Below are 25,248 nucleotides of genomic sequence, written 5' to 3' on the forward strand. Positions count from 1 at the left end.
AGTGCCATATTGAGGACGACAGCACTTCAGTTCGCCTGTTCACGCTTTGTGAGAGCGACATTAGCACAAACTAGGCCTCGTAAGGGACACCACGATTTCGGGGTGTGTTACTTGGTGGCGTTGCATGCACTCGCGGAAAGTCGAGTTTGTGTTTTATTACACGCAAGTATTGGAACTCCTTGGGGATCATGACACTGATTTGCGCACACCCGGGTGAATTTACACTAAGGAATGCATTTGATATTTTGACAAATATCGTAAAGTAGCTTGTTAAACTCACTCAATTACGCATAATAAAAAAGAAGACAGATAACGGGAGGGGGAGGAAGGTGAATTACGTGTAACGGAACCGGTCCAGAAGAAAATTTCGGCTTACAAGCCGGGAAGACTGCTGCAGCTGTACGAGAATGTTGGTCCCACGATTTAGTCACGCGTGGGCACAGAAAGAAAAATACAAAATTTGACTCGATTTTCTGCACATGACCCAGGCGTGTGGTGTATGATACATTTATACGCAGTTACGCACCATATGATAATGGAGCTATGTAATGCAATTCTTCCTGGTCGTTCTATTACAAGTGCCCATAATTTTTGACATGCTGAGGGCACAACAACAATGGAAACTTTATTTCGTTAACAACACTGGGTCCTGTATACTGTATATGTGCACATGGCCGCAGTCTTATTTGTCTGCAGTGTTAATTAATATCCGGACTAAGTTGTTCCGAGGCGCCATTCGGAAAATGAACTTAATCACTCCTGACGCGACAGACAAGTTTTCACGCTATGATTTCAATATTTTTAACTAATCACGGATATCATTAACGCGCAACTTGTTCTTTTCCTATTAGAGGGGTGACTGATGCGCAATCGCTGCGTGTTTCCGGCAGAGGCTGAGAAATATTTGGTCCAGCGTGGTTTCGCTGACATAGAAGACGTGGAACTTGTGTTTCCGCTTGAGAAACAACAGCCTGTCGAACATCTCGCAGAGTCCCATCGGCGTGTCGGGGAGGCGAAACTCGAGCACGCCTTCATAGCAGCGGGCCAGAGAGCTCGTCGAGAAGTGCTCGGTCATGTCGACGACGATGGCACTCTGGTGGTCCATGTCATACTTGCGGTCCGGGAACGTGTAGATGGTGACCGTGGTGCCCCGGACATACTTGTCACTGAGGCCCTTGACGGAGCCGATGCACTCTATGCGGCCGGCGACCATGATGGCCAGCCGGTCGCAGACGTCCTCGTAGTGGTGCAGGTGCTCGCACGTGAGCACCACCGTACTGCTCGGCCGCAGGAGGCCCAGGACCCGGTGAACTATGGCGCGCGACTGGGTGTCGAGTTCCGGGAGGTCCAGCAAGTAGAGCTTCGGGGCGGCTATCAGGGCTAGGGCCAACGAGAGCTGAGTCTTGGCGCCAACGCTGTACGTCGAGACCACCGCGTCCGGCTCCGATAGCTCGACGACCCCCATGACGCGCGCCGTGGTCCGCGGCACGTCCTGGACACCTCGAAGTAAGGCGATCACTCTGATCATCTCGCGGCCCGTGAGAGTTTCGAGGAGCCCCCAGCCGAAGGGTACGTAGCCGACGCTCTGAATCCAAAATCGGTAGTCGCGCGTCAGCGACATGCCGGGCCTAAAGGCGTCTCCGGATGTTGGAAAAAGTTCACCACCCAGCACGCCCATCATCGAAGTCTTTCCCGTGCCTATGACTCCGACGATGCCGATGCATTCGCCGTGGTGGACGGTGAAGCTTATGGTCTCGATGGCGAAATGCTGTTGGAAGAAGCCGTACGCTTTGCTGAGGTTCCGCACCACGAGTGCATGTTCGGCAAATTTGGCCTGGTTGAAGATTTTGTCAACAAGCACCTCTTCGTTGCGCACGTCCTCGTTGATGGAGTCCTGGTTCTGCGGGTCGTATTGGACGTCGCGGATCTGGTACCGCACCCAGAGACGCTGCGCAAGGTCTGAATCAAGGAAGCTCGCCGCGAAGAAGCAAAAGCAGGCCTCCAACAACAGCGCGAACAGCTCGAAGAGACCCGAGTAGAGGCTCAGGCTTAGGGGCCGCAGCTTTGCTGGAGTTTCTGGTGAGTCTGCGGAGATAAGCAAGTCTTTGTTACGCCTATTCAAATCAAAACGCCATGACGACGTGGGTAGTCAATGAGAATTGAAATTTCTGAACGATTAGACCCAAATAACTTTGAAACAGAGAAATGTGTGGACAGATCACTTGCTCGGCTTAGTGGAATTCACAGTGAACGAAATGAAAAAAAAAGCCACTATGTAGTGGGTACGATTAGTTCAAAAAACTCCTTTATAATTGCAAGCGCAACGAGATGATACACATTATAAATGTTAGTGCAGTTCTTTAGCCCTGCCCGATGACATATTGTCTAACTAATTTAAGAGGAGTAATAAAAATTAAAACCAGTTCCAACGTGTGTGAAATTGCTGACACAGGGGAGCTGTGGTTCTTGTGTGCCGGATGGCACGGCAGCGCCGTCGCCACGCAAGATACGGTTCGCGCAAAAAAATCGACAGCTAACGGCACCCTCCATCGGTGGCTCTTGGAACGGGTTCCTTCTGCGAGGCCGCAGGAGGGTCTGAACCTTCTCCTACCGCTGCGTGACGCACGACGTTCATCAAACGGGTGAAAAGGGTCGACCTAGAATAGCTCCGTACTTAAAAAATTTCGGCCACCTTCGTAACGGAGATGGGAAGACTGGGGAAACAGCGGAGCTGGTGGTCTTCACCAGCTTTAACTTCGCTTTTCTGCCCATCTGATTGGTAGATCGGACACTGACGTCGTCGAGCGCACGCCATCTCCGTACACTAGAACATTTGCCCTTCAGAGCTGACGTCATCACTAGGCGCCGGCCATCCCCAGCACGCGCCACCCCAGCCCGACATCTGCGTCGCGATGCGCACCCGCCACTCTTGCTCGTCGGTTCCGTGACTCCATGCCAATTCCCTCCCCACATTTTAAGTGCAATGCACTTCTTAAGCGACCCTGAACCTGCGTCCACCGGCGATGTCCGCGCACGTGGAGATGGGCGCGCGCAGCCTGGCCGCTGACATGGCACATACCCACGTGGGGGATTGGCCAGGAATCTCCTCGTCTTCCTTGGCAACGGGGGGAGATGGGCGCGCGCTGCCTGGCCGCTGACATGGCACATACCCACGTGGGGGATTGGCCAAGAATCAGGCGTGAGAAGGGCTAATGCACCTGCTTAAAGGAGTACTGACACGAAATTTCAAAGCTGAGATCCGACACGAAATTTCAAAGCAATCAAGTACAACGACAACACAAATAGGTGTCTGTGAATAAATGCATCTTTCTTTCTTTGTAGTTGTGTGTGTGTGTGTGTGATCTCTCTTTCGCGAACATTACCGAACCGCGCAAATTCAACTCGTGCATTCGCACTTTCACATTCTTCCCCTCGGGGAAATGCGGGGAATTTTTGGGCTAGCATTTTCCTCCTCTTCACTTTGTTGCACCGAGGATTGAGCGACGCCCGCAATGAATGCCACTCAAACTCAAAAAGCTCCGCTGCTAAAAATACAAGGAAGCTCACACTAACGCGTAAGACTTTAAGGTAGCGGAGAGGTAGGAAACCTTCACGACCATCACGATGGTTTAAGTCCACGATTGCGGCCGATTTGCGTGTTCTTCGCTGCCGCCACGACCCTTACTCAATCTTTCTTACTATAACGGCGAAGAAGAAGCCAATCGAAGAAGCAGAACGAACGAACGAACGGAACGCGCGTACTTAGGCTAGGCGCCCGCAGGGGCAACGTGGACCCCATCAGGTGTTCTGTGTCAGTGTGTGTCGAGCAGTTGGCGTGACTCCGAACCCACGGCCACAGCCTTATGAGTAAGCCGTTTGACTCTCGAGTACTGACTCAACCGTGAGCGCATATTTCGGGGGAAGAATGCACTATTTGTGCGAATTGTACAAAGTGGAAAATCCTGACGCTGAAATCTTCTCAGTACTTCAAAAGTTGATATCTCATGTTTTTTAGTAGTTTCCGCCAACCAAAACACAGAAGGGGCTGTTTATTACATCGTTGACTTGTAAAAACGTTAAAAAAGGATATAAAGACAAAACAAGGTGGTAGGAGGAAGAAGAAGACGCCGTTCGGAACGGCTGTGTCTTTTCATGCTCTCAGCTGGAAACAGCGCATCGGTCACTGACCGAGGTACTACTTCGTCTGAAACTAATATGGATAACTACAAGATCATTCTTCCTCGTCTCCCAACCGGTAACGTTGTCTTGAATACCGTTTTCCTGCATGCGGACTTGAAAGGTCGTCCTTACCGGGCTCCTGACTTTAGGGATGCGTTGGCTCGCGTTATCAACCTCCGTGATGTGTTGTGCATCGGACAATATCAAATGAGTCACGTTTGGATGCTTACCTGCGTCTCCAACAGTGTCAAGCAAAAGCTAGTCCAGCTCGAGCACATCACCGTCAAGGGACTAAAGTGTATGGTGTTTGACCCGGAAACGAGAAACATCAAAATGAAGCTACTTTGGGTGCCGCGCCATTTGGACAACCGGAGGATTTCTGAAGCGCTGGAACCATTCGGAACTACCCAGTCTGTTGCTAGAGAGATGTGGAGGTGTCCAGGAATGGACCATATGGAGACCGGAGCTCGGGAGGTGTCCCTCACATTGAAGGATGGCGTCTCGGTCGCTGACATACCGCACATGATGGACATTTATGGGAGCCAGTGCCTTGTACTGGTCCCTGGCAGACCACCTCTTTGTCTGCGTTGCAACAGGATTGGGCACGTACGGCGGCAGTGTCGTACCCCACGGTGCACCGAGTGTCGTCGGTATGGCCACACCGCAGAAAGGTGTGTCATGACATATGCGGACAAGCTCCGACAAGGTCACGAATTACCAACTGATGAAGATGTGTCCGCTCATGTCATGGATGTCACGGAGGTAGTGGACGCATCGGGGGAAGTTAACCAGCCAGTGTTGGCTGGACCTCCCGAGGCTGTGCCAACAAATCCTGCAGCGGGGAAGAGTGAGCAAGTGGAGCCCCATACGGTGCCACCTGGTCAAGTGATAAGTGGATCGACAAGTGATGAGCAGGGGGAGCCGATTGGCATGGATTCCGCGACTCCCATTGACGCCTTGGAGGAAGACCATGCTTCAGTACCACTGCCTGCCAGCGATGATGAGAGGAGCGACTTGTCTCCCGGTGACGTTGGGGGCGATGCTTCCGTTACTTGCCCCATGGAGATTGCTTCATCATCTTGGGCGGATGCTGTGGCTTTGCCTGACGACGTTCCGGGTGGTAGCAGCGGGCCGATGAAAAGGCCTGCTCCTGTGGATGGCGAGAAGGCATCCATCGCGGGCAAAAAGCAGGCGTCCACCGTACTGGACTCCTCCGACGCTGCTGTTCTGGCTAGTGGTCTTGTGCCGCTGGCTGGTTCCAAGAAGCCAGGAAAGGTACTGTCATCCAAGGCCATCCGCAAGGGTGGTTTATCTGGAGGTGACAAGGACACGTGAGATGCTCCCACAGTATGGCAAGTGTCACAGCACTGCACGCTGCCACACTTAATGTGAGAGGCTTGAGGAACAGGAGACGACAGTACCAGCTTTTGCGCCTCCTTAAACGGATGGACGTGAGCATTTCGGCCATTCAGGAAACAAAGCTCTGTGGAGATGAGGACATATCGGCAGCATTAGAGCCCTTCTTAGAGCAGTACAGTGTTTGTGTTAGCCACTCCGCAGGCTTGTCTGGGGGATGCTTTGTCTTCATCAGCAAGGGCATAGGGTTTTCTTGTCTCTCGTGTAGCACCGATACTTCGGGGCGGTTTATTTGCTGTGACCTTGTCATTGCAGGTGTTGAGTGGCGTGTCATTTGCCTCTACGCCCCCGTGAACTGTCGTGAGCGTACGTCGTTTTTTCTGTCGGTTCGGGATTTTCTACGTACGCAAAGAAAAGTCCTCCTCATGGGGGACTTCAATTGTGTATGTAATGTGCAGGATCGTTCTAGGCTTAGCGTGCAATATGACCGCAGCGCAGCCATCCTGCCTGATCTAGTGCACGAGCATGGTCTTGTTGATGTTGGAGAGAGGAAAGGGAGTTCTGTGCACTTCACTCACTTTCAGTGTACCTCGAATGCACGCCTGGATCGAATTTACATTTCTGCAGAAGAAGTTTCTGGGATTTCCGACTATACTGTGCGCCCTATTTTTTTCACCGATCACTGTATGGTATCTGTTTACTTCGGTAGCTCAAAGCCGCGTGGTGTGCTGCCTCAGTGGGATCTATGGAAGCTCAACGTCTCCTTATTGGCCGATGAAATCTTTTGCAGAAGTATTTCGGAGTGTTTACACAACACTTTTGCAATAGCTGAGCTTTCATTATATCAACATTGGGATCTTTTTAAACTTGGCTATAGAAGAGTCAGCTCGTCTTGCGTTTCTAAAACGCTTTCATGTTCGTGAACTTTCCCGTACACTGGTGGACCTTCACGAACTGGAGGCAGCAATGCCTGGATCAAGTATAGATGAAATTGGCGTAACTAAAGGACAATTGCAGCAATATGTTACTGAAAAATACCACGGTGCATTAATTCGGTCCAGAACACGAAGGTTTTATGACAGTTATCCCACTCGCCGTTCGCTGTGTGATGAGCGCCAATCGGCTCTTGCAAAGGAGATAATTGAGATTAATTATAATGGTACTAGGTATACTACTCAGCTGATATTGCCGGTGCATTCCATGCTCATTACAGCAGGTTATTTGGTGGGTCCAATGTCGTGGGTCAAGAGCGTGGCTTTCATTCTCTCATTGGGGCACTTCCAAGGCTTGCGGATGATGAGTGTGCCGGGGTTTCCGGCCCTATTACACTGGAAGAGGTTAAGATTGCCATCTCTTCGCTTAAGACAAACAAGACCCCTGGACCGGATGGACTGAGCGGGGAATTTTATCAGAAGTTTTCTGATATCCTCGCTCCAGTCCTCTTGGACATATTCATAGCCGCATACGATCACGGTGTTTTGCCCCCTACCTTTTACTTAGGGCACACAGTGTTAATACCAAAAACTGCGGATGAACACAAGCTGAGATCTGTAGAAGGCTATCGGCCAATCTCTCTCTGCAATGTTGACTATAAAATATTCGCCAAAGTTTTATCTAACCGTCTTCAACACGTAATTTCTAGTTTAGTTGGTTCTCACCAAACGTGCGGTATTCGGAACAGAAGTATTCAAACGAATATACATATTGCTCGTTCTATATTGGAATGCGTGTCTGATTCGGTTGAACAGGTGGCCCTTATCCAAATTGACCTTGCGAAAGCATTTGATCGGGTGTCTCACGACTTTTTATTTGCACTTTTGGAAGCGGCTAATGTAGGTGATGTGCTATATAGAGGCATTCAGCTTTGCTACAAGAATTGCACTACACAACTTGTCGTCAATCGCATCCTCTCGAAGCCAGTTCAGATCAGATCGTCTGTTAGACAGGGCTGTCCTCTATCGCCGCTACTGTTTTCACTGTACATAGAGCCTCTTTGTGTTAGCATACAAAAGAGTCAAAGAGTACGTGGTTTTTCGTTAGCGTCATGTGAAGTTAAAGTTCTTGCGTATGCTGATGACATTGCCTATTTTTGTGTTGACAAGCGTAGTGTTCACGAAGCCCTTGCATTGACTAAGGAGTTTTGTGACGTGTCTGGAGCGGTCATGAATATGGAGAAAACTAAGGGGTTTTGGCTTGGCCTGTGGGGAACCAAACCTTCCAAATTTGCAGGTATTAATTGGGACAGCACACCGCTTGAGTACCTTGGCGTGCCTTTGCACCAAATAAGGAACTCAGGACCACACTGGTCTTCAGCACTCACGCATGTCAAGCGTGCCTCGCAGGCATGGATGGGGCGAGAACTTTCTGTATTTGCCCGTGCGCAAGTCTGCAATGTCTTCTTGGTAGCAAAGCTTGTTTATGTGCTTCAGGTACTGCACTGTGCGCGGGCGAAAGTCCAGGCTCTACACAGAGTGTTTGCTACCTTCGTGTGGGGATCTGAATGGGAGCCAATGCGCAGAGATAATTTGTTTCTTCCTTTACGGTCTGGTGGTGTTGGGTTAATGCATTTGTTTGTGCACCAACTTGTGTCTCGGTTTTTCTTCTACAAGTCGGCGGAGCATCCATTTTTACGTACTGTAATTCAAGAGCGCATAAGTTACCATTTGCCGTTTCTCCTTGTTTCTACGGGTGAGGTCAACCAAAAGCCGCCATGGGGTTTTCTAAAAGAAGTTGTAGATACTTTTCATTTCCTTACTGCGCGGTTTTCTCTGGAGTACCTGTTTAGTCTTTCAAGGACAGCTATGACGAACACTTTAATTCATAATCTATTCCCCGTGCCTCTTTATCGCCAGCCATACTTGCGGGACCATACGAATAATGTTTTAGACCGTGTCAAGCGTATGTGCGTGCCGCCAAATGCTAAAACGTTTTTCTTTAAGCTTCATTCGCAAACGCTTCCAGTTAAAACATGGCTGCGAGACAAAGGAATGTCGATCCCTTCGTCAGACAATTGCCGCTTGTGCAATCAACCAGAAACTATTGACCACTGTTTTGTGCTGTGCCGTGACGCGGTGTTTTTCTGGGACGTTTTGCAACGGACACTAAAAAAGGACATTGACATCACCCCATACACCATTCGCTTCTTGCCATTTGAGGACGTTAATCGGGTGCCGTATGACGTTTTTGTGCTCCTAGGTTTGTTTAGCTTGTGGAAGTGCCGCATGACTGATCGGCATGCTGAACCCCCTAGGCCGACCAAGGTCATTTTTCGGGAACAGGCGGCGTTGGTACGGAGCGTTTACGTCGCGCAGAGTGATCCACCAGAGTGGCTGCATCTTTTGGATGCGTGCGTTTGCTTGCCTGAGTTTTGAATTGGTGCCGACCTTTGTTAGACTGACGGGCTTACCCTTTTCTGTCTGTTAGTGTTTATATTGTGTGTCAATTGTCTTGGCTGACTTCTCTCTAAAATTTCCATGTATTAAAGAAAAAAAAAAGGTGGTAGCCGAGTGGGTACGACTACTGGCTCCAACACTGCTGATTTACCCGGCTCAAGTTCGAATCCTGCGGGTGACGGCGATTTCTTTTTTTCATACCCTTGTACTGAGTTTTGTGAGACGCCGGAATCAACGAATCGCTAAGCAGCTTCGCTGTTAAAAACCTGGGTGCAAGTGGAGGAGAGCACACGTCTGCATGTATGTGCTTCTTGATGGGCACGTATCGCTGGGCAGAGCGTTCGGGCGGAAATGTTTTTAACACGGGAAGGGGAAAGTGCTCAAGACAATTCATGATGCTGATGGTGGCTTCGATTTTTCTAAAACTCTTTTAAGCCTGCAAATCTTGTCTTTTTTTCTCTTTGTGGTTCTAGAAACCAGTCTATGTTCTCTGCGGCGTCGTTGCAGCTTTTTCGGAGAGGTTGGCCTTGGCTTTTCCTGCCAAACATTTAATAAAAACACCCTTTGTTTTAAGCAACTGCTTTTTCAACCACTTCAAAGATCCCTGATAATGCTTTAAGTAAGTCTAATATTTATTCATAGGGATACCTTCGCGGTGGCCCTCCAAATGCACTTTAAACAATGCAAGTGCACAAATCTAAAACGAGTAACCTTGGCAGGTGGGACTTGCGTTCTTGCAAAATCATTCGGTCATATTGAGCCTCGTAGTTTAGATCACTCCAGCCAGATTTTTTAAACCGCCAAGCTGTTCTATGACTGGGCCTGACGAAAGTATGTCGTGGTATCGTGTCATGCTCCCTCTGGAGCAAGGTTCGCGCCCCGCAACAGCCAATCCCCCGAGAGAAAAAAAAAATCACAAAAACCAAACAAGGCCTATGGACCTTCATATATTGATATAAGACGACTTATATTGCTCTTGTAGTGAAGGGCCGGTGAACAGTGGTAGCCAATCCCTTGAACCGGTGGCGTAACGCTCGGGCAAGGAAAAAAGCCGCATCGAAGAGGGAGAAGGAGGAGAAGAAATTCGGAGAAGGTGGTAGGAAGAAGGTGCACCTCGCGGTGTGGGCCCGAGGACCGTCGCCGGCGCTGCCGCCAGAGCCACTACCCGGCTGGCAACGAGAGGACGGACCCGTCGTGGTGTAGGCACGGCGCTGCCCGGAGAAGCTGGTGTCTGCCGACGAGTGAGCGGTGTACCGGTGGCGCAGAGCGCGGGCAGACAGGCCTCATTCTAAATCAGGCCGAGGCTCCGTCCTCCCGCCGCTAGCTACCGGCCGCCGCCACGTTCCTCGTCGTCGGGCAGCCATCGCGGCGCGAGCATCTCTGCGCGCGGAGCTGACCAACATCGTGGACACAGTTTCGCCACCCATCGACCACCTCAAGCCGTAAGCCCACCTCTGCTCTTCGGGACCGTTACATGACCGCTTTGGACTAAAGCATGACTGCACTTTCCTTTCTGCCATAACTGCATTCTTCATCGCGTCGTGACTGAGGTCCATCTCGTTTTGAATATATATCGTGTGTGTCTGTGTTTTCACCACGACTACGGGCTCATAACTGTCCGCACGATCCGGCCCATCGATCAATCATAACAGCTCTAGAAAAATATCGCATGGAAATATAGAAAAAAAATGCATTCGTGTTTACAGGGGAAGCCAACTTTAAGGAGATTGGTGTAAGCTTGGTCTTTGTAGGTTGCCTTTCCCACATTGCCTTTTGTGCAGTGAAGCACAACCATCTAAGGAGCGACAATGATTGCAGAAGACGGCTCTAAGTCCTGGGTTCTCGGTAGTATTCCGAACCAAACAATATGACAAATAGCCGCTAAGAGCCATTACGCCGAGTTTCATCTTTACTTGTCAATTAGTTCAGAGGGGAGTCGTAATCGTTACAGAATTATTGCCTGCCAGAATTATACACGACCATCTCGGAGAGAATATGGTTACAGAAAACGACTGCAAGTGTTTTACCGGAGCTACCTGGAAAATAATTATGAGACAATTAGCCGCTAAAATGTCTAACATTACGCACGAAAAGGAAGCCGAAGCTAAACGGAATCTCCATAAAGACAACCGACAGCTCCGCTTGTTCAGCCTATTTCACACTGGGTAGAACGGTTTCATTTTCGTTTTTTTTTTTTTTGATTCTGGACCCGCTACTTGCCTATTCCGCGCTATGTTAAAGGAGTACTGACACCAAATTTAGAGGCCTAAATAACGATATAATTGGCTTCAGTAGTTTGTACAGATTACCCACAGAAATTTTTGGAGCGATCCGAGGCTGGAAACGCATCAAAAATCGATTTTAATTGCCCTGGCCGCGAACTATTACAAATCGGCAGCACTAGCGAAATCGCTTAGGGTGTGACGTCAGGCTATCCGCGATTTTGCGGCCGATTCAGCATGACGTCATACAGTTGTTTCCGGAACCGGAAGCGATAGCCTGCGCTGTTGTTGTGGGCGGTCTCGCTTCGATAGGAGGTTTGGCTTGGCTGCGGTACCGCTGTGAGCAAGGCTTGCGAAGTGCGCACTTCATGTTTCCGCGCAGGTATTGCCATCTCTCGACCGGTCGGCGCACCGCCCGCCGCGCGCCGCGGGGGGCCGGTCAGCGTATACGCTTGCATCGCGGCAGATATCTGATCGCCGCTTTTAAAATAAGCCCTGATAACAATCCCAAGCACAATTTTTCACCACACTAACACCTACTTTCTCGCATGTGGAACTTCATTTTAACGATCAGATTGATTCAGAAGAGCAGCGACAAGCGGTTGCTACCGTCTCGCTACCGTGGTCTGCGCCGGATCGAGCCGCTGAGTGTCCGAGCTGGCAGGCGCGGCCGGCGTGTGCGCGAACTGTTTCCGAAGGCAGGAAACGCTTCACGATTGCCTGCTTTATCCATTTTTTGCGATTAAACGCGCGGGATCTACAAATTCAGCTCAGCGATAGTCGTAGTTGACCATGGAGCAAAAACGGTGGGCGGAGCGACGCCGACGACGCATCGCATGCACGCATCGGGTCATGTGTCTCAAATTCACGCGTACGACTAGTCGTGGTGACAGTCGTAACGATCAGTCGCATGCGAATCGAGTGTACAAATCGTACATGTGTCCAGCGCTTTAGTGTGAACCGCGTGCAATCCGTAGCAGACGATGCAGCGAACGTCCCTGACGTCACGGAGACCATGACGTCATGGTCCGACGTCACGGAGACCGTGACGTCAGGCAGTCCGCTTGCAGGCTCTCCTTCGAACGGCCATTTTCCCGCGCGGCGACCGAATTTGAAAGTGGTTGCAATAAACGTGCTATAATTAATTATATGTTGGTGGCTGACGCCTTTCGGTTCGATTTTCGTAATTACTGGGACCATAGGTATTCTTTACAGCATAAAAACTGAAAGCGAGAAATTTCGTGTCAGTACTCCTTTAAGACCTCAGGAGGCAGAGCCAATTAGTTTTGACAACAGGAGTGCCGCCCCTCCCCTTACTCCTGACCTGCCCTTCCGCTGGGCCTGACATTGTGCGAATATTACCACTCTGGAGAAACAAAAAATCCCGGGGGTTTGTGTAGGCCAGTACACCTTCGTCAGTATGGGCTATGGCCCTTGCTATAAGCTTCACGCTAGGTATTCCTAGTGTTGAGCCTTACGGCGTGCCGAGCAACGTCGAAGTCACTAACATCATGAGTGTCGGCTGCCAGCTACCGTCGTTAGACTTACAAGCTTTACCTTGGTCCTATCTACAGGCCGTCGCATACCCAAGACCCCCTTCTCTGTGTGGCGCCAGCACAAGATGAAAAACGTCGAATTCATATACGAACATCAAGCTTCTTGTGCTGGTTATTGTCGTTAGACCTGAAAGCCGTACGTTGGGCCTAACGCAACGTTGTCGAATATCCGAGTCCCTTCCCCTCGTTTGCGCGGCAACCACCTCGCCAAGACGAAACAAAAACAAAATCCTGGTGTGTGAGGTGCATAATGCGACCACAGTAAGAATACCTTCTATTGCGCGATAGCAATATACTAGGACACCCGCCGCGGTGGCCCGGTGCCTAAGGCGGCACCAGCACCGTTTAAAACTACGAATTCACCACAGTCGCCTAGGCCCGTGTCCTTCGAAAACTGGAGGATCGGGCGCAAAATGTCTGTCCTTGTAATCCCATGACCGTTAGTGAATATGACGTCGTCCAAAGAGGCATCCAAAGGCTATACAGAGGATATATACACATAGCCTACTGTTTCCTGAGAGACGCGTTCGTCACGAAGTGAATACTACGTACTTGTGTACCCGGACTGCGGGCAGCACGAGTGGAGGCTGTGTGTGTACCGGAGGAAGTCCTCGTGGCAGTAGCGCTCCAGCAGGACGCCTCCTTCAGAGCACAGCAGGGCCTCTTTGCGAAGTAGGATCAGCTTCGTCTGAAAAAAAGGGCCCTCAGGGAGTACCACTACGGTCGCTAGTGGTCGTGAATTCGCACACGTGCCCAGATTTGCAATTTATTACGCGTTGGCGGTTTTTAGCTGGAATTACGAACACTTGGTACAAGTAACCTAAAGAAACGTAACTGCGATTTTGTCATTAAGCTTATTGTTAACGACAGTTGCCGACCACCAGTTGTTGAGCGCCAACTGATTGCCTGTCTTCAGCCGCCACTCTAAAAGAGCACCGTCATTGTGTACGTTCAGCTACAGCTTATGCAACTTGCCCAATACCTGAGTATTTACGTTCATCAAACTGCCCGCGTTTTCATTACACTCATCGAAAATTTTCTGAAAATCCTACGCCTGGCTTTGAGCAAGCTATAGAAGTCTGGTTAAAGCTCGGCGTATTGCCCGTTGTAGACACTACCGACACCCATGGTAACCCAGAGACAGCTGCAGATCCAGGGTGGTCTCTGGGAAAAACGCAATGGACCTGGGGCGATTTGTTCCGGAATGGCAAGGTTTCGACTCGTAGTGGTGCTGACGGGGCAAGTTCTGTAAGTACCTAAATCTAGATGCTCAGACTGGCTGCTCTGTGGACCCTTGGCGTCACTTTCGCGTTGCCACTTCGCGGAAGTTGCTAGCTATACAACTTTGATTCGTTGCAGTATTAGAGAGCGGGCTCAGGCGCTTACCAGTCCCCTCGTGACGATGTAGGTCGGCAGCCAGCGGATGGGGATGGTCAGTAAGAGCTCGAGCCAGAGATAAGTGGCTTCGGAGCTCGCGACGAACACGTACATGTCCGCTGCAGCCGCCACCAGGGAACCGATCACGCCTGCGTCGCGCCACAACGCGGCCTCAAGCTTAGCTCACGCAGGGTACATACAAAGGATACCAGCTCTCATTCGAAAGAACCAGCACAATAAAAATAAGGACGCATAAATAGAGTGTTAAAGGCTCCGGAGGAAGGCACCCCTCGATGTGAGTGGCATTGTTATTAGCGCAATTGTGCAACCCACAGATTAAACGAATCTACAAAAATGCCAAGTAGACGGTTTTACGCGCCGCAGCTGTTAGGGGCTGTGAGGTGCACCGTAGCGGAGGGCAGCAGATGCATCTTGTACCACCTGCAAATTTACCGTGCAAATAAATATTGATGCACGGGCTCGTCATTGCTTACCTTATCGGAAAAACGGCCGCTGTGTCTTCCTGCAAGCACCACAGCGCTTAGCCACTGAACCATCACCACGAGGGGTGGGAAACGCAGGCGGGTGTTTGCAGTTTGTATAATAACCCTCATTTGAGACAATAAACAACACGCCAACAGCAAGTTCTAAAGTACCCGTCTTCCACCGCAGTGACATCTTGTTTTACATTGTGCGGCTGAGCACGAGGACGCGGGTATGATTCCCGGTGGCGGCGGCCGCTTTTCTGATGGAGGCGAAAAGCAAAAACGCCCGTGTTTTCAAGATTTCGGCGCACGTTACAGATCTCCAGGTGGTCAAAATTAACCCAGAGCGCTCCACTACGGCGCGCCTCATCGCCTGCGTCCGGTCGGTGCGAGGCCTACAATCTATCTTGCTTTTCTTCACCTCATCCTGACGTCAACGCTCTTTTATGCACATTCCAATTCCTTTCCGTGTTGTCCCCCTCCCAAAAGAAAACAAGAAAAAGTGGGGAACAACGCCCGCACCAGCGAAGCTATGGCAGGTTTACAGCCAATTAAATATAAATGAACAGGGGCAAGCGCCCAAAATGTAAATGTCAGAAAAAGCCAAATTGTCGATTAATAAAAACACCAAAATACATGAAAATCAAAACACGAAAACCGCGCAAAAGCATTACTCTGCAGTTGAAGAGGTCCTAAACCTTAACTCCCACAGCTGCTATAGGCAGTACCCGCATTTTCGAATTCACGCAGTCTGTCTCCACTACTCAGAGTCCGGCTACTGAGAAGCTCAGCCCGGAGAACAGTGCCGCGGCGATGACCTGAGGAGACGTACAAGCTGTCCACTTCAGCACAGGTAACAACCACCCGCAGCACCTTAAATTCAATTAGAAGAGACCGCAAACTAAGACTGGCAATCAGAGAAGCACGCACTACACCCCCAAACACAAATCGCTACAGAGCCCTTTTCATGATGGCGAGATGTTCGGCATGTTCCTGCTCACAAAATCACGAGCTCGATGAGGATTTGCAGAGCCCAAAAAATGTCCAAGGCTTCCAGCAGATGTGTTGGTTCCAAGCGCAAACGGCCATGTTTAAGTGTGGTTACAATCGGGGCTGTCCTAGTGCAATCCCGGCTGTAGTGGCTCACTGAAGAGGCAAGCTGTCCACAAAAACACCTGTTTTCAGGGAACAAGTCGATGCTGTGGAAATAGTGCGGGAAGCGGCCATGCCCGGTATCTATGTGGGCGAGTCGTCTGGGTGGAGGAAAGCGGAGCGGTATAGCGAGCAGGCTGGGAACCCAGCGAAACAACTCAGTGTCGGCGTTGCCGGTATTCCTTCGCTGCTGCCATTCTAACCGACTATCCCTCAAAATCCTCTCACTTACGATGTGCTTTGAAGCACGCACTGCCACCACTTCACCCATGGTCGCCGCAGCTTTGGCAACGAAGTCGGCAAGTTCATTTCCCCACACCCCCTAGTGTCCAGTAACGGGAAGCGGGAAGACGCCGACACAGGAACTTAATAATCTATAGCTGTTCTGAATTTGGTGAATACTCTCCGAGGTGTTGAAGGGTTTTTCAATAGAAGTAAGCAGTCGGTATAGATGCAAACAGTGCTCGAAGGCATATTACTTTGAGGGTGAAGGAATAGACGATGTAGAGCAATTGCTTCCGCATTATAGGAGCTTGTGGAAGGGCTAATCAGGAAGCGTTGGGCTATTACGTTCGGAACGCTGAACACTACGAATGCGGCACCAGTAGATGTCATGGTGAAGCAACCATCCATGTACGCGTGTAACCCTGGACTTGTAAAGAGTCGTGAAGCCGTTTGGGAGTCAAGTCTGCTGTGCGGAATTCCCAAACGAAGAGCATGATGACATCACGTTCAGTCTAGAGGGTGGTCCACCTCCATGGGTGAAACACATGTATTGGGCAAATCAACGGGCCGTTTAAGGGGAAACAAATTGAAAAGACCCGTTTCAATTTCAAAAGGATGGACAAAGGAAGCGAATTGGCCAACAGCTGCAGAGCTGCGGTACGGGTGGACGTGCAAACGCCGGTCTCATTGGCAAGATGCTCGATCGCTTGCCGCGTCTGGCCCTTCACTACAACGACCCCGTCGTCAGCGTAAGCTTGCAGGTGCACATCCGGCGATACATGAAGGCAGAGTAGGTTGTGGATCACAATATTCCAAAGTAGGGGACTGAGTGGCGAGCCTTGCGGGCTGCCTCCCACGGTTTGCGCCCGCACGCACCCACCCTGTGGTGTAAAAATGTCTGGAGCAGGATATAAATGTTTGATGGGCACTCGTGTGTTCGTAAAAAGTGCAGGAAATACAGGTGCCAAATGAAATCAAATGCCCCCTTGAAATCCAAAGATATAAGGAGTACCAACGATCCTTCGTCACGCCAAAACTGAAGGCGCGAGCGTAGAGAGTGCAGCGCTGAGGTGGCACCTTGGCCTTGCTTGAAGCCGTACTGGCTCACGTGCAGCACACCCGACTCGTGTAGAAAAAAGGAAAGGCGCGTATTGAGCATGCGCTCTGGAAGCTTGCCGAGCAAGGACGAAATACAGGTAGTCCTGTGTGATGAAGGATCATCTCGAGGCCGGATCGGCTTTAGCAGAAAAGTCACACTAACCTCCTTCCACACTCGCGGAAAATTACTAAGACTGAGGAACGCATTGAACAAGCTAAGCAGAAATGAAGCTCGTCCCACCAGGAGGGTCAACATGTTACCGGTGATACCGTCGGGTCCAGGAGCCGATTTGAGGTTTATATTTCGAGCGGCCGATCGAAGTTCATGCCAGGTGAAATCATGATCTTGAGATGTTTGGTCGTACTAAACTTGTACAATCAGTGTCCTCAAATCTCGATGAGCGAGAGTGTCATGCCGGTGGTTGTCAGCCGGCAAAAAAGTTCGAAATAGCAGTGCGGCAGATGCCAAGGTGGAGGAGGTAGTTGAATCGTCGGGAGAGCGGAGAGGGGCAACGCGGAAGGAGAAGTGAACTTTTGAAACAAAATTTTGGAAGGGACGCTAAATAAGTTCTTCTTTGAGGTTGGGGTGTGTTTTCTCCTAACAATTTGATTCTTGGCTTCTTTAATGTGACGCGTGTGCTCACCTAGCAATTTGTAATAGTAGAATATAAGGTCTGCACGAAGTAGCGGATCACGACACGCTTGATACTTGTTGCGCAAAGATCTCACGGATGACCGTTCCCTCGAAAGATCACTTGACCATCATGTGGTTTCTAGACCACTTGTGTGGTGTAGTTCCTCTCGGCAAAGTGACGTCGATCCACGTTTGCGAGTATTCGGTGGGAAAAGTCGGAAGGAAGTCGGGGTTATTCAAAATTTTAAGTTGACGAGAATGAACAAACTGCCACAACAGCTGTCCTCTCATATTCGATACATCACCCCCCAAAGGGGGTTTTTAGCATTAAAATCGACAGCAATGACCCCGTTGTCAGCATTGTTGCTGCCCAAAATGGAAGAAACACAAGAAAGCATTTAGTCTTGAGCCACAGATGGCGCAGCGTACACCCCTATAAAGAGTATTGAGAGGTTAGGCGCGTTTAAAGTGCGGGCCATCATGAAAGGGGACACGTGAAGGGAAACAGGTGCAAAGATGCATTTCGGGAAACAACTATGCAACATGCTGGTTGGGAATGGTGAAATTTAAGCCACCGAGGCGGAACGTCTGGCACTGTCCCACCCTTAACATACGGGTGACAAACCACTGCGAAGTCAATGGTTGTTGCTTCCATGTAACAGACGAAATGTGCAGTTTCAGCGCAAGTGTCGTGAAGGTTTGCTTGGAGAAAACGTAGTGATACCAGTTGTGAGGTGAAACTAAATTGAGCCGTTGGGAAGCGTGGAGTGTGTCCTCGTAAATCGTTTTGGCGCGAAGTCTTGCAATGCGCGCTGCCAAGACCTGGCAGCACGGTGCATTAAAAGTGTGATTGAAACGCACTATTCCCACGGTACGACACTCCAGGCACACCACGTTATTCTTATTTTCTAGGTTGCAAGCATCTTCCGTATGCACCTCTGCGCATGATCGTTTGGGCAACGGGTTGCCACATGGCCGTAAGAGCAACATTTCTGGCAGGCCGCAGTGTAGAATTTCTGGTTAATGATGCAGGATATGTCCAGCCTATCAAGAATCGGTCCTTGTCTTTCAGTACATTGTATACCGGTGGTGAGACCTCAATTATGGGCACACTGTTGCCAGCACGATCCCTGAAATAGGTCCGATGACGGAAGCCCTCCACAGGAATGTCCAGGTTGTTGCGCGCGTTTATGTTAGCCCGCAAGATTGCAGGAACAACGCCAGGGTCGACGTTAGAAATATTGGATTGCGGAAGGCGGCGTGGAGGTCGGCTAGCCCTGAGTGCAGTTTTAATTTGTGCATTTGAAGAAATCGCTTTTTCTAGGTTGTCGATCGACTCACGCGCGGCAGAGACAACAACGAGACCCGAGTGGGATGTGATGAGCTTCACCTGTTGAACACCTATCGCCGAGGGGTCGTTGCCGAATGTTTATTTCAGCAAATTTTGTGGTGTCAGGACCTGTATTTGCTTAAGAATGAATCGGGGTCAGCAAAAGGACCAAGTTAGGGTTGTTTGTATAGGACCTGTACCGCTTCGCACCATAAGAACCAGAACGTTGAGGTGCGGTGGGAGCGGACTGTTTAGCTGTGAAGTGGGTAGATGTAGACTGTTTGGCGTGAAGGATGTCCACAGTTGTTCGCTGGCTGGTATGAGATGCCGCCACGCCATCATGAACAGAAAACGAATCTTTATGGCGCCTAACTTCGGACACCTGCATGCGTAGTTCTTCGAGGCTCCCTTCCGCCCGCCCGAGCAAGATCACTCTGAAAATCAACAACCGTGGCTTGCATAGCAGAAAACAAGCTCATCACCTTCTCTCGCACAACTACCGGCACCTTGTAATCATTCTTCGAGAGGTAATTCAAAAGCTCCTTCCCAATTTGCGCGGTGTCCCGAGCGTCTGCAGCCAACAACTCTTCATTCATCAGCGGTAGGTGGTGTTCACAGCTTTTTCCGCGTCATCTTGCTGCAGATTATGAGGGAGATTGTCCGTGGTTATGAGTGAATGATCCGAGATATGAGTGCTGAGACCTTCTGCTGGCGTCTCGTTACCTTCCTCAGCGTGAGCAGAAGTTTGGGAAGACGCAGATCAAAGCGTTTCCTGGCGCGCAGTCCTTTTTCGTCTTTTGGGGGGCTCCATCAATGACCAACTGTTTAAGCGGTGGCGGGGTAGCCGAGGCTATTGCTGGCAAAAGCTGCTGAGCATAACCGGCAATTTCAGTCATTCAAAAGCTGACAGCCCACAATCTGCACCACCGGCTTGACTGCAGACTTTCATATTCTTTATGTGATGGTCGGAGAAAATGGAGAACCGATATAATGTCCAGGAAAGGTCGTATCGCCACAGAGTAAAAAATTCGTGACTTCGTCGTTTGCCTCGGGCAACGACCTCGTTTGCCTCGGGAAAACGACCACCACATACATGCCACCGGCTGCTTTGCACCTGTCATATCACCTTCTCTGTGCCTGTTGTACTTGAGCTATAAATGTTTTAGCTGGCCACAATGAAAATACCGAAGAGTAAGTTCTTTTAGAGCATGAAACATTAATCGACACCCACTCCAAAGAGCGGGTCTCGATTTTCAGACAGTGCATAATAAATTCATTCTCTGCGAAAGATCCCTGGTTCGAAACTCTCATTAAGATAGGATATGACAGCTAAGCAAATGTCTACAACAACCAATTTAGGCACTCATAGTTCAAAAATATGCCGAAAACAAATATAATGCGACTGCCCATATAGCAACGGTAACTTTATGGCAAGCTCCATAGATAAGTGTCGTGCACGTGGTTTTGTAGGATTCGTTTTTTGTTTCTTCACATGCTATCGCGTGCGACCAAATTGGAATGAATCTGGTGTGGAAATCTGCGAATTGCATTCGTTAACATCGTGAAAGTCGGAGTTAAGACAGAAGACGAACACAGAGTGTAAAGTTGAGCTTGTTGGTGATGCATTCTTGTAGGTCAAATGCTAGGCAGACACAGGACAGAGACAAGAGAAGGGACGAGGACGAGCGGTCGTCCTCGTCCCTTCTCTTGTCTCTGTCCTGTGCCTGCCTTGAGCTTAACCTACAAGAACGAACACAGAGCCACGTTAGTGCCCTCTGTCGGAGACTTCTATTTTCTTTTTTCGCTGCTTACGTAATGATGCTCCACCTGCAAAGGTCTTGAGAATACAGGAACTCTCGTGGATGGTAGAGAGTTTCCTTTGCAATCCAATAAAAGAAATAAAAACAGATCCAGAGATCCCGGTTAATAGTTTTTTCTAAGGAGTGGGAGAGCAGACATGTTATGATATGTATTAAATAAAGGGGGCATGCTGACAGACACAGACAACAGACAATTTTCCATGGGTTCTTTGTTAGTGACACGTCAATGTACTTCAGCAGAAAATTCCGCTCATCCGTCTGAGTTTCTCATAAGTTCCTTAACCAATTCTTGGTAACTCCAAATTAACTTCTCAAGAATTCGCAAGAAATTCACAATTCATTTTCTTGCGGGCTAGTCAGATGATCATACATGTTACCTTTAGATGTATGTACATATGAATGAGGAAAGAGAACTTTCGGTAATGCCAAGCACCCTCGCATTACCTTGATGTATTGCGCAGTTAGAGTGTTCTCAGGTTTACAGTTGAAATCTCCTCGGTTCGCGCGAACAAACATGGCTGTAGGATACGATGACTTGCCTCCAAACATGTAGATGTTGACCATAGTGTAGAACGCCTTCGTCACGTTCTCAAACCAGAAAGAGGCCAGATAGGCGAGGCAGGTAGCGCACCCGCCATACGTGATGAACATCATGTATATGGCAACTGAAAGGATGCCACAACAAGGCCACGATTAGCAGAATAAAGTGAAGCCAGTCAAAATTGACTCAATGCCGGGGGTACGTCTGCCGGTATGTTTTACCGCAAGGCACCCTAGAACGTCGGAAGTTGGTTCCCAGCCAAAAGACCGTGCTTTCGTAAAGAAATAAGTGTTTCTAACGGGTAGGGCTGTGGAGCTGACAATGTTTTCACTATCGGCAGCACGATGTTTTGCGCTGATAAAAGTGCCATCGCTTCCAAGGATCTTCAACTTGCAACGTAGAAGAAGGAGAAAGTGCGAGCCCTGGAATATATGCGTGTGAAACTGAAGTTGTAGGGATCCTTTTAAACGAACTCCTTAGCCGCTATAACATACCTGAAAAAAATGTACGCTTGCACGTCCTGGGGGAATTCTTATGCTCCTCCTGAGTGTGCGGCTCTCACTAACGAACATGCACGCAGCAAAAATTGCCACAAGCCAGTGCCAGTGATACGTTCTCAAGCGCAGATATAAGCGGTCGTAGCACGTCTACTCGCAGCAAACGTAGCACCTGCGGTTGTGGCGATAGGTCGGCGGAGGCTTAAAACACCGAGGTCTGCTGAAGCACTGGTATATAGCCGAAGCAGTTGGTTCATGCCAGCACCGGAGGATACGGCCCCTTGGCGGAGCGTACGCCCGTTAAAAAATGTCGCGCTTGTCTTCTTCAATAGTGGTTAGCAGTGTACACCTGTCTTAATGGAGCCCTCGGAAAGGAGCTAAACGGAGCTTCGCTCTAAAACGTACCAGCAGACGCCCCCAAACATTGACAGCATGAAATGCGATTGCAAATACATCAGTATGGCGGTGCACTTACAGACGAAGTTCCAGCTGAGGTAAGGGCGGAAGAGGGCGGTGGCTCCGGCCATGGCGGCCGCGTGAACCACGCAGAGGCACATGTCGAACGTGAAGTGTCCCAGCCAGAAGACGCTGCTGGACAAGCCCGTCATGAGCTGCAGGTGCTTGGCCCCGGACATGCGCTCTCCGAGCACCAGGGCCACGAAGTGCGCGGCGTGGTAGCACAGCGCGGCCGGCACGAAGACGGCGCAGAAGAGGCGCACGATGGCCACGTGCACCACGTAGTCCGTGCTCTTTCGCCTGGTGCTGGACAGCTCCAGCTCGCGGAGGAAGCTTAGCAGCGTGTCCGGCGCGTGCGCGCCCTTCTCGCCGCCAGCGAGGGAACGAAACATCAGGGTTTGCCGCGGTTGCATATGCCGGCAAGTGAAGGTGTAAGCGGGCACCCATTTGTACCCTTGTTAGCGGACACGCTTTTCTGTCATTCATCTGTTCATAAGCACTCGCACTCAGATGATGTGGGATCTTTCCCCCATCTATCATTGTTTTTCACGTTAGGAGCAGGTCACGATGATGATTCGTTGGTATTTACGGACGGAACAAAATTTTGCTAGGCCACAGGTGTACAGGTGTCGTCAAAACATGGTCGTCAAAACATGGTCGCGTTAATATACAGGAATTTCCTTTTCCGGAAACTGCCTTGCTGCATTCGTGTGGGTATATAGGAGTCCTACCTAATAGAAAAACCTTCCCGTAAACATTTAATGGCCGTGGTAAAGCCAGTAAGACAAATATTTTGGGATATTCACAAATCCTTGTTCCAACTACCTATGATGGCACCTGTACATCGTTATGTAAGGTAAGAATACGCGCACAATTACATCAAAAACACTGCTGAAATTTATGCCTGGCGGTACGACTCCCGCTGCTCTCCAACTTCTCTACCAACCTTCTCGATACTTTGGGGTAGCCCGTCGCGTTGGTGAATATGAAGCCAGTGAGTTTTTTCCTGTTGTATATGTTGTCCTGTCTGTTGTCAGGAATCACTAAAGTGTAGCTTCACTAATTCTGTTGCGCCTATTTCGACTGTTTAAAATCCTTTAGAAAACCACTTCCAGCATCTAGGCATACTGGTAAGCAGCCGTGTTAAAGGATGTCGCAGTAAAGGTGCGTTTAACGCCTCATTCCTGAAAAGTGGCAACGTCAATGAGCGAATACAAAAACGTCGACTGTCCGCCATTTGTGGCACGCGCATGGATGTGGTAGTCGACTCTCATCCACGGTTTAGGCTCGCCTTGTAAGTAAAATTTATTAGACTTCGTTGTTCCTCTTGCAGTTCCCATGTAGCCGCATAGCTGCGTTTGAAGTGGACTATAAATATTCCTAATCAAGTTGGGAAAATTGATCGATTGTTTAGGAAATTAACGCGCCGAAGCTACTCCTGGGCTATGAATGAGACGCGCCGCAGAGGAGGCCTCCGGATTACTTTCTACCATCTGGGGATCTTAAACGAGCGCTGAAATGTCGACACGCGGGTGTATTCGCTTTTGGCCTCCATCAGGAAAGCAGCCACCACGGCCGGTATATTTGGAAAAATCAGTAATATAAATTAACGTTACATTTTGTCCATTCGGCTCACTTATATTATGGGCACTTACCTCGAAGGTATCCGGGGCGTTCGTAAGCTGAATGGTGGCTATCTGATCCCTGGTGAGGTTCCTCAGTATCGCCGTGTGAAGCAAATTGAGGGCCAGGAGGGCAGCGTGCGGGTTCTGGCCGTTGAACCACAGCGTGATCCTGCGTGCACCAACTACTACTCAATCTATTTGTTTACCGCCGTCACTGCTCCCTTTGATGCCGCATTTCTGTGCATACAAGCACTGTTTTGCTGATCCCAGGTGCCGGTTCCTATTTCAAAGTGTTCAGCCACATTCACGAAACCTGCCCGATTGTGCGTGCATGCCTTGCCCATAGAGTGTTCATGCACGTCTGTGTGTGCATGTATGAGTGTGCTTGCATACATTTGCGGTGCGCCCACACTTGACGTCAGCTGTCCCAAAGTGGCATAGGAGCCCAAGTACCTGCTCTGCTATTCCCTCTCCCCTCCCTTCTAAGGGGCCAGAGCAAAACTTTTGAGAAGCCCTTCCGGTTATGCTACATGGTACACGCCATTAGTAAGCTATGGCGAGGCAGTTGCGTCTTAATCGATTGCCTTAATCACTTCGGATACATGGCTACGACGGAAGCATGCACGCGCACAGGGGAAACAGAAAAAAATCGAAGGTCCTTTCCTCGGCTCGGGATGGGTCGAGACCACGCCCATTTGGTAGCGAAAGACGTAGGTGGAGACGTCTTCGTCCGCAAGGTCGAGAAGCTGTGATTGCGCATTGGTAACGTCGAGTTCCTCCAGCTGAATGTCGCTGGCTTGCATCAGAGGGCACACGAAAGTGACCACGAATGACTGCGAACAGAAAACAGGTTCAACTGAGAACTGGGCTTGTACATTACGTCGGTATACTAGTTTCATATCTGACACTCCAAAAGATGATGGTGAATAAATTGAGTAAACGTTTTCTGCCGTTAGCATGGTGCCTTGGCCTATTATTCGCAACGGGTTGCATAACGGATCTTCTGCAACATAATTTACAATCGGTGCAGTGTTCTAGGCTTCGTGGCAAAATCTAAGAATGCCCCAGGCCATACGAGACTGTGCGTCAGTCTGACCCATAGCCCACGATTTCTTCCCAATGAAAGGGTCATATGCACACGTCATCCAAGGCCTTACATTCCCCAAAAAATGTGCTTTGCTGTCGGTCCTATATTAGAGTTACATGATCAGCCTGTGAAGGACTGCATTTAGGTGCCTTCTGTGGTGTCCATAGTTCAGCCGAGATTTGACACGGAAATGCAGACACCAAAGACGGGGAAACT

General features: G+C 49.7%; 1 protein-coding gene across 1 annotated transcript in view; it reads right to left on the minus strand.

Moving 5' to 3' along the window:
* Positions 1 to 411: 411 nt before the first annotated feature.
* The window catches only part of LOC144161783 (phospholipid-transporting ATPase ABCA3-like), a 53,507-nt gene continuing 28,670 nt past the window's right edge, over positions 412 to 25,248 (minus strand). Inside the window, exons 8-14 of the mRNA XM_077692384.1 lie at positions 24,632 to 24,778; positions 23,976 to 24,089; positions 22,340 to 22,682; positions 21,366 to 21,491; positions 14,092 to 14,231; positions 13,258 to 13,393; positions 412 to 2,085 (exon numbers count right to left, since the gene is read on the minus strand). Coding sequence (XP_077548510.1) covers positions 848 to 2,085; positions 13,258 to 13,393; positions 14,092 to 14,231; positions 21,366 to 21,491; positions 22,340 to 22,682; positions 23,976 to 24,089; positions 24,632 to 24,778 — 2,244 coding nt within the window. The 3' untranslated portion in view covers positions 412 to 847. The remainder of the gene's footprint in view (positions 2,086 to 13,257; positions 13,394 to 14,091; positions 14,232 to 21,365; positions 21,492 to 22,339; positions 22,683 to 23,975; positions 24,090 to 24,631; positions 24,779 to 25,248) is intronic.

The sequence above is a fragment of the Haemaphysalis longicornis genome, unplaced genomic scaffold (assembly GCF_048455015.1).
Source record: "Haemaphysalis longicornis isolate Haplotype H1 unplaced genomic scaffold, Haemaphysalis longicornis Haplotype H1 scaffold_12, whole genome shotgun sequence".
NCBI classification, from domain to species: Eukaryota; Metazoa; Arthropoda; class Arachnida; order Ixodida; family Ixodidae; genus Haemaphysalis; species Haemaphysalis longicornis.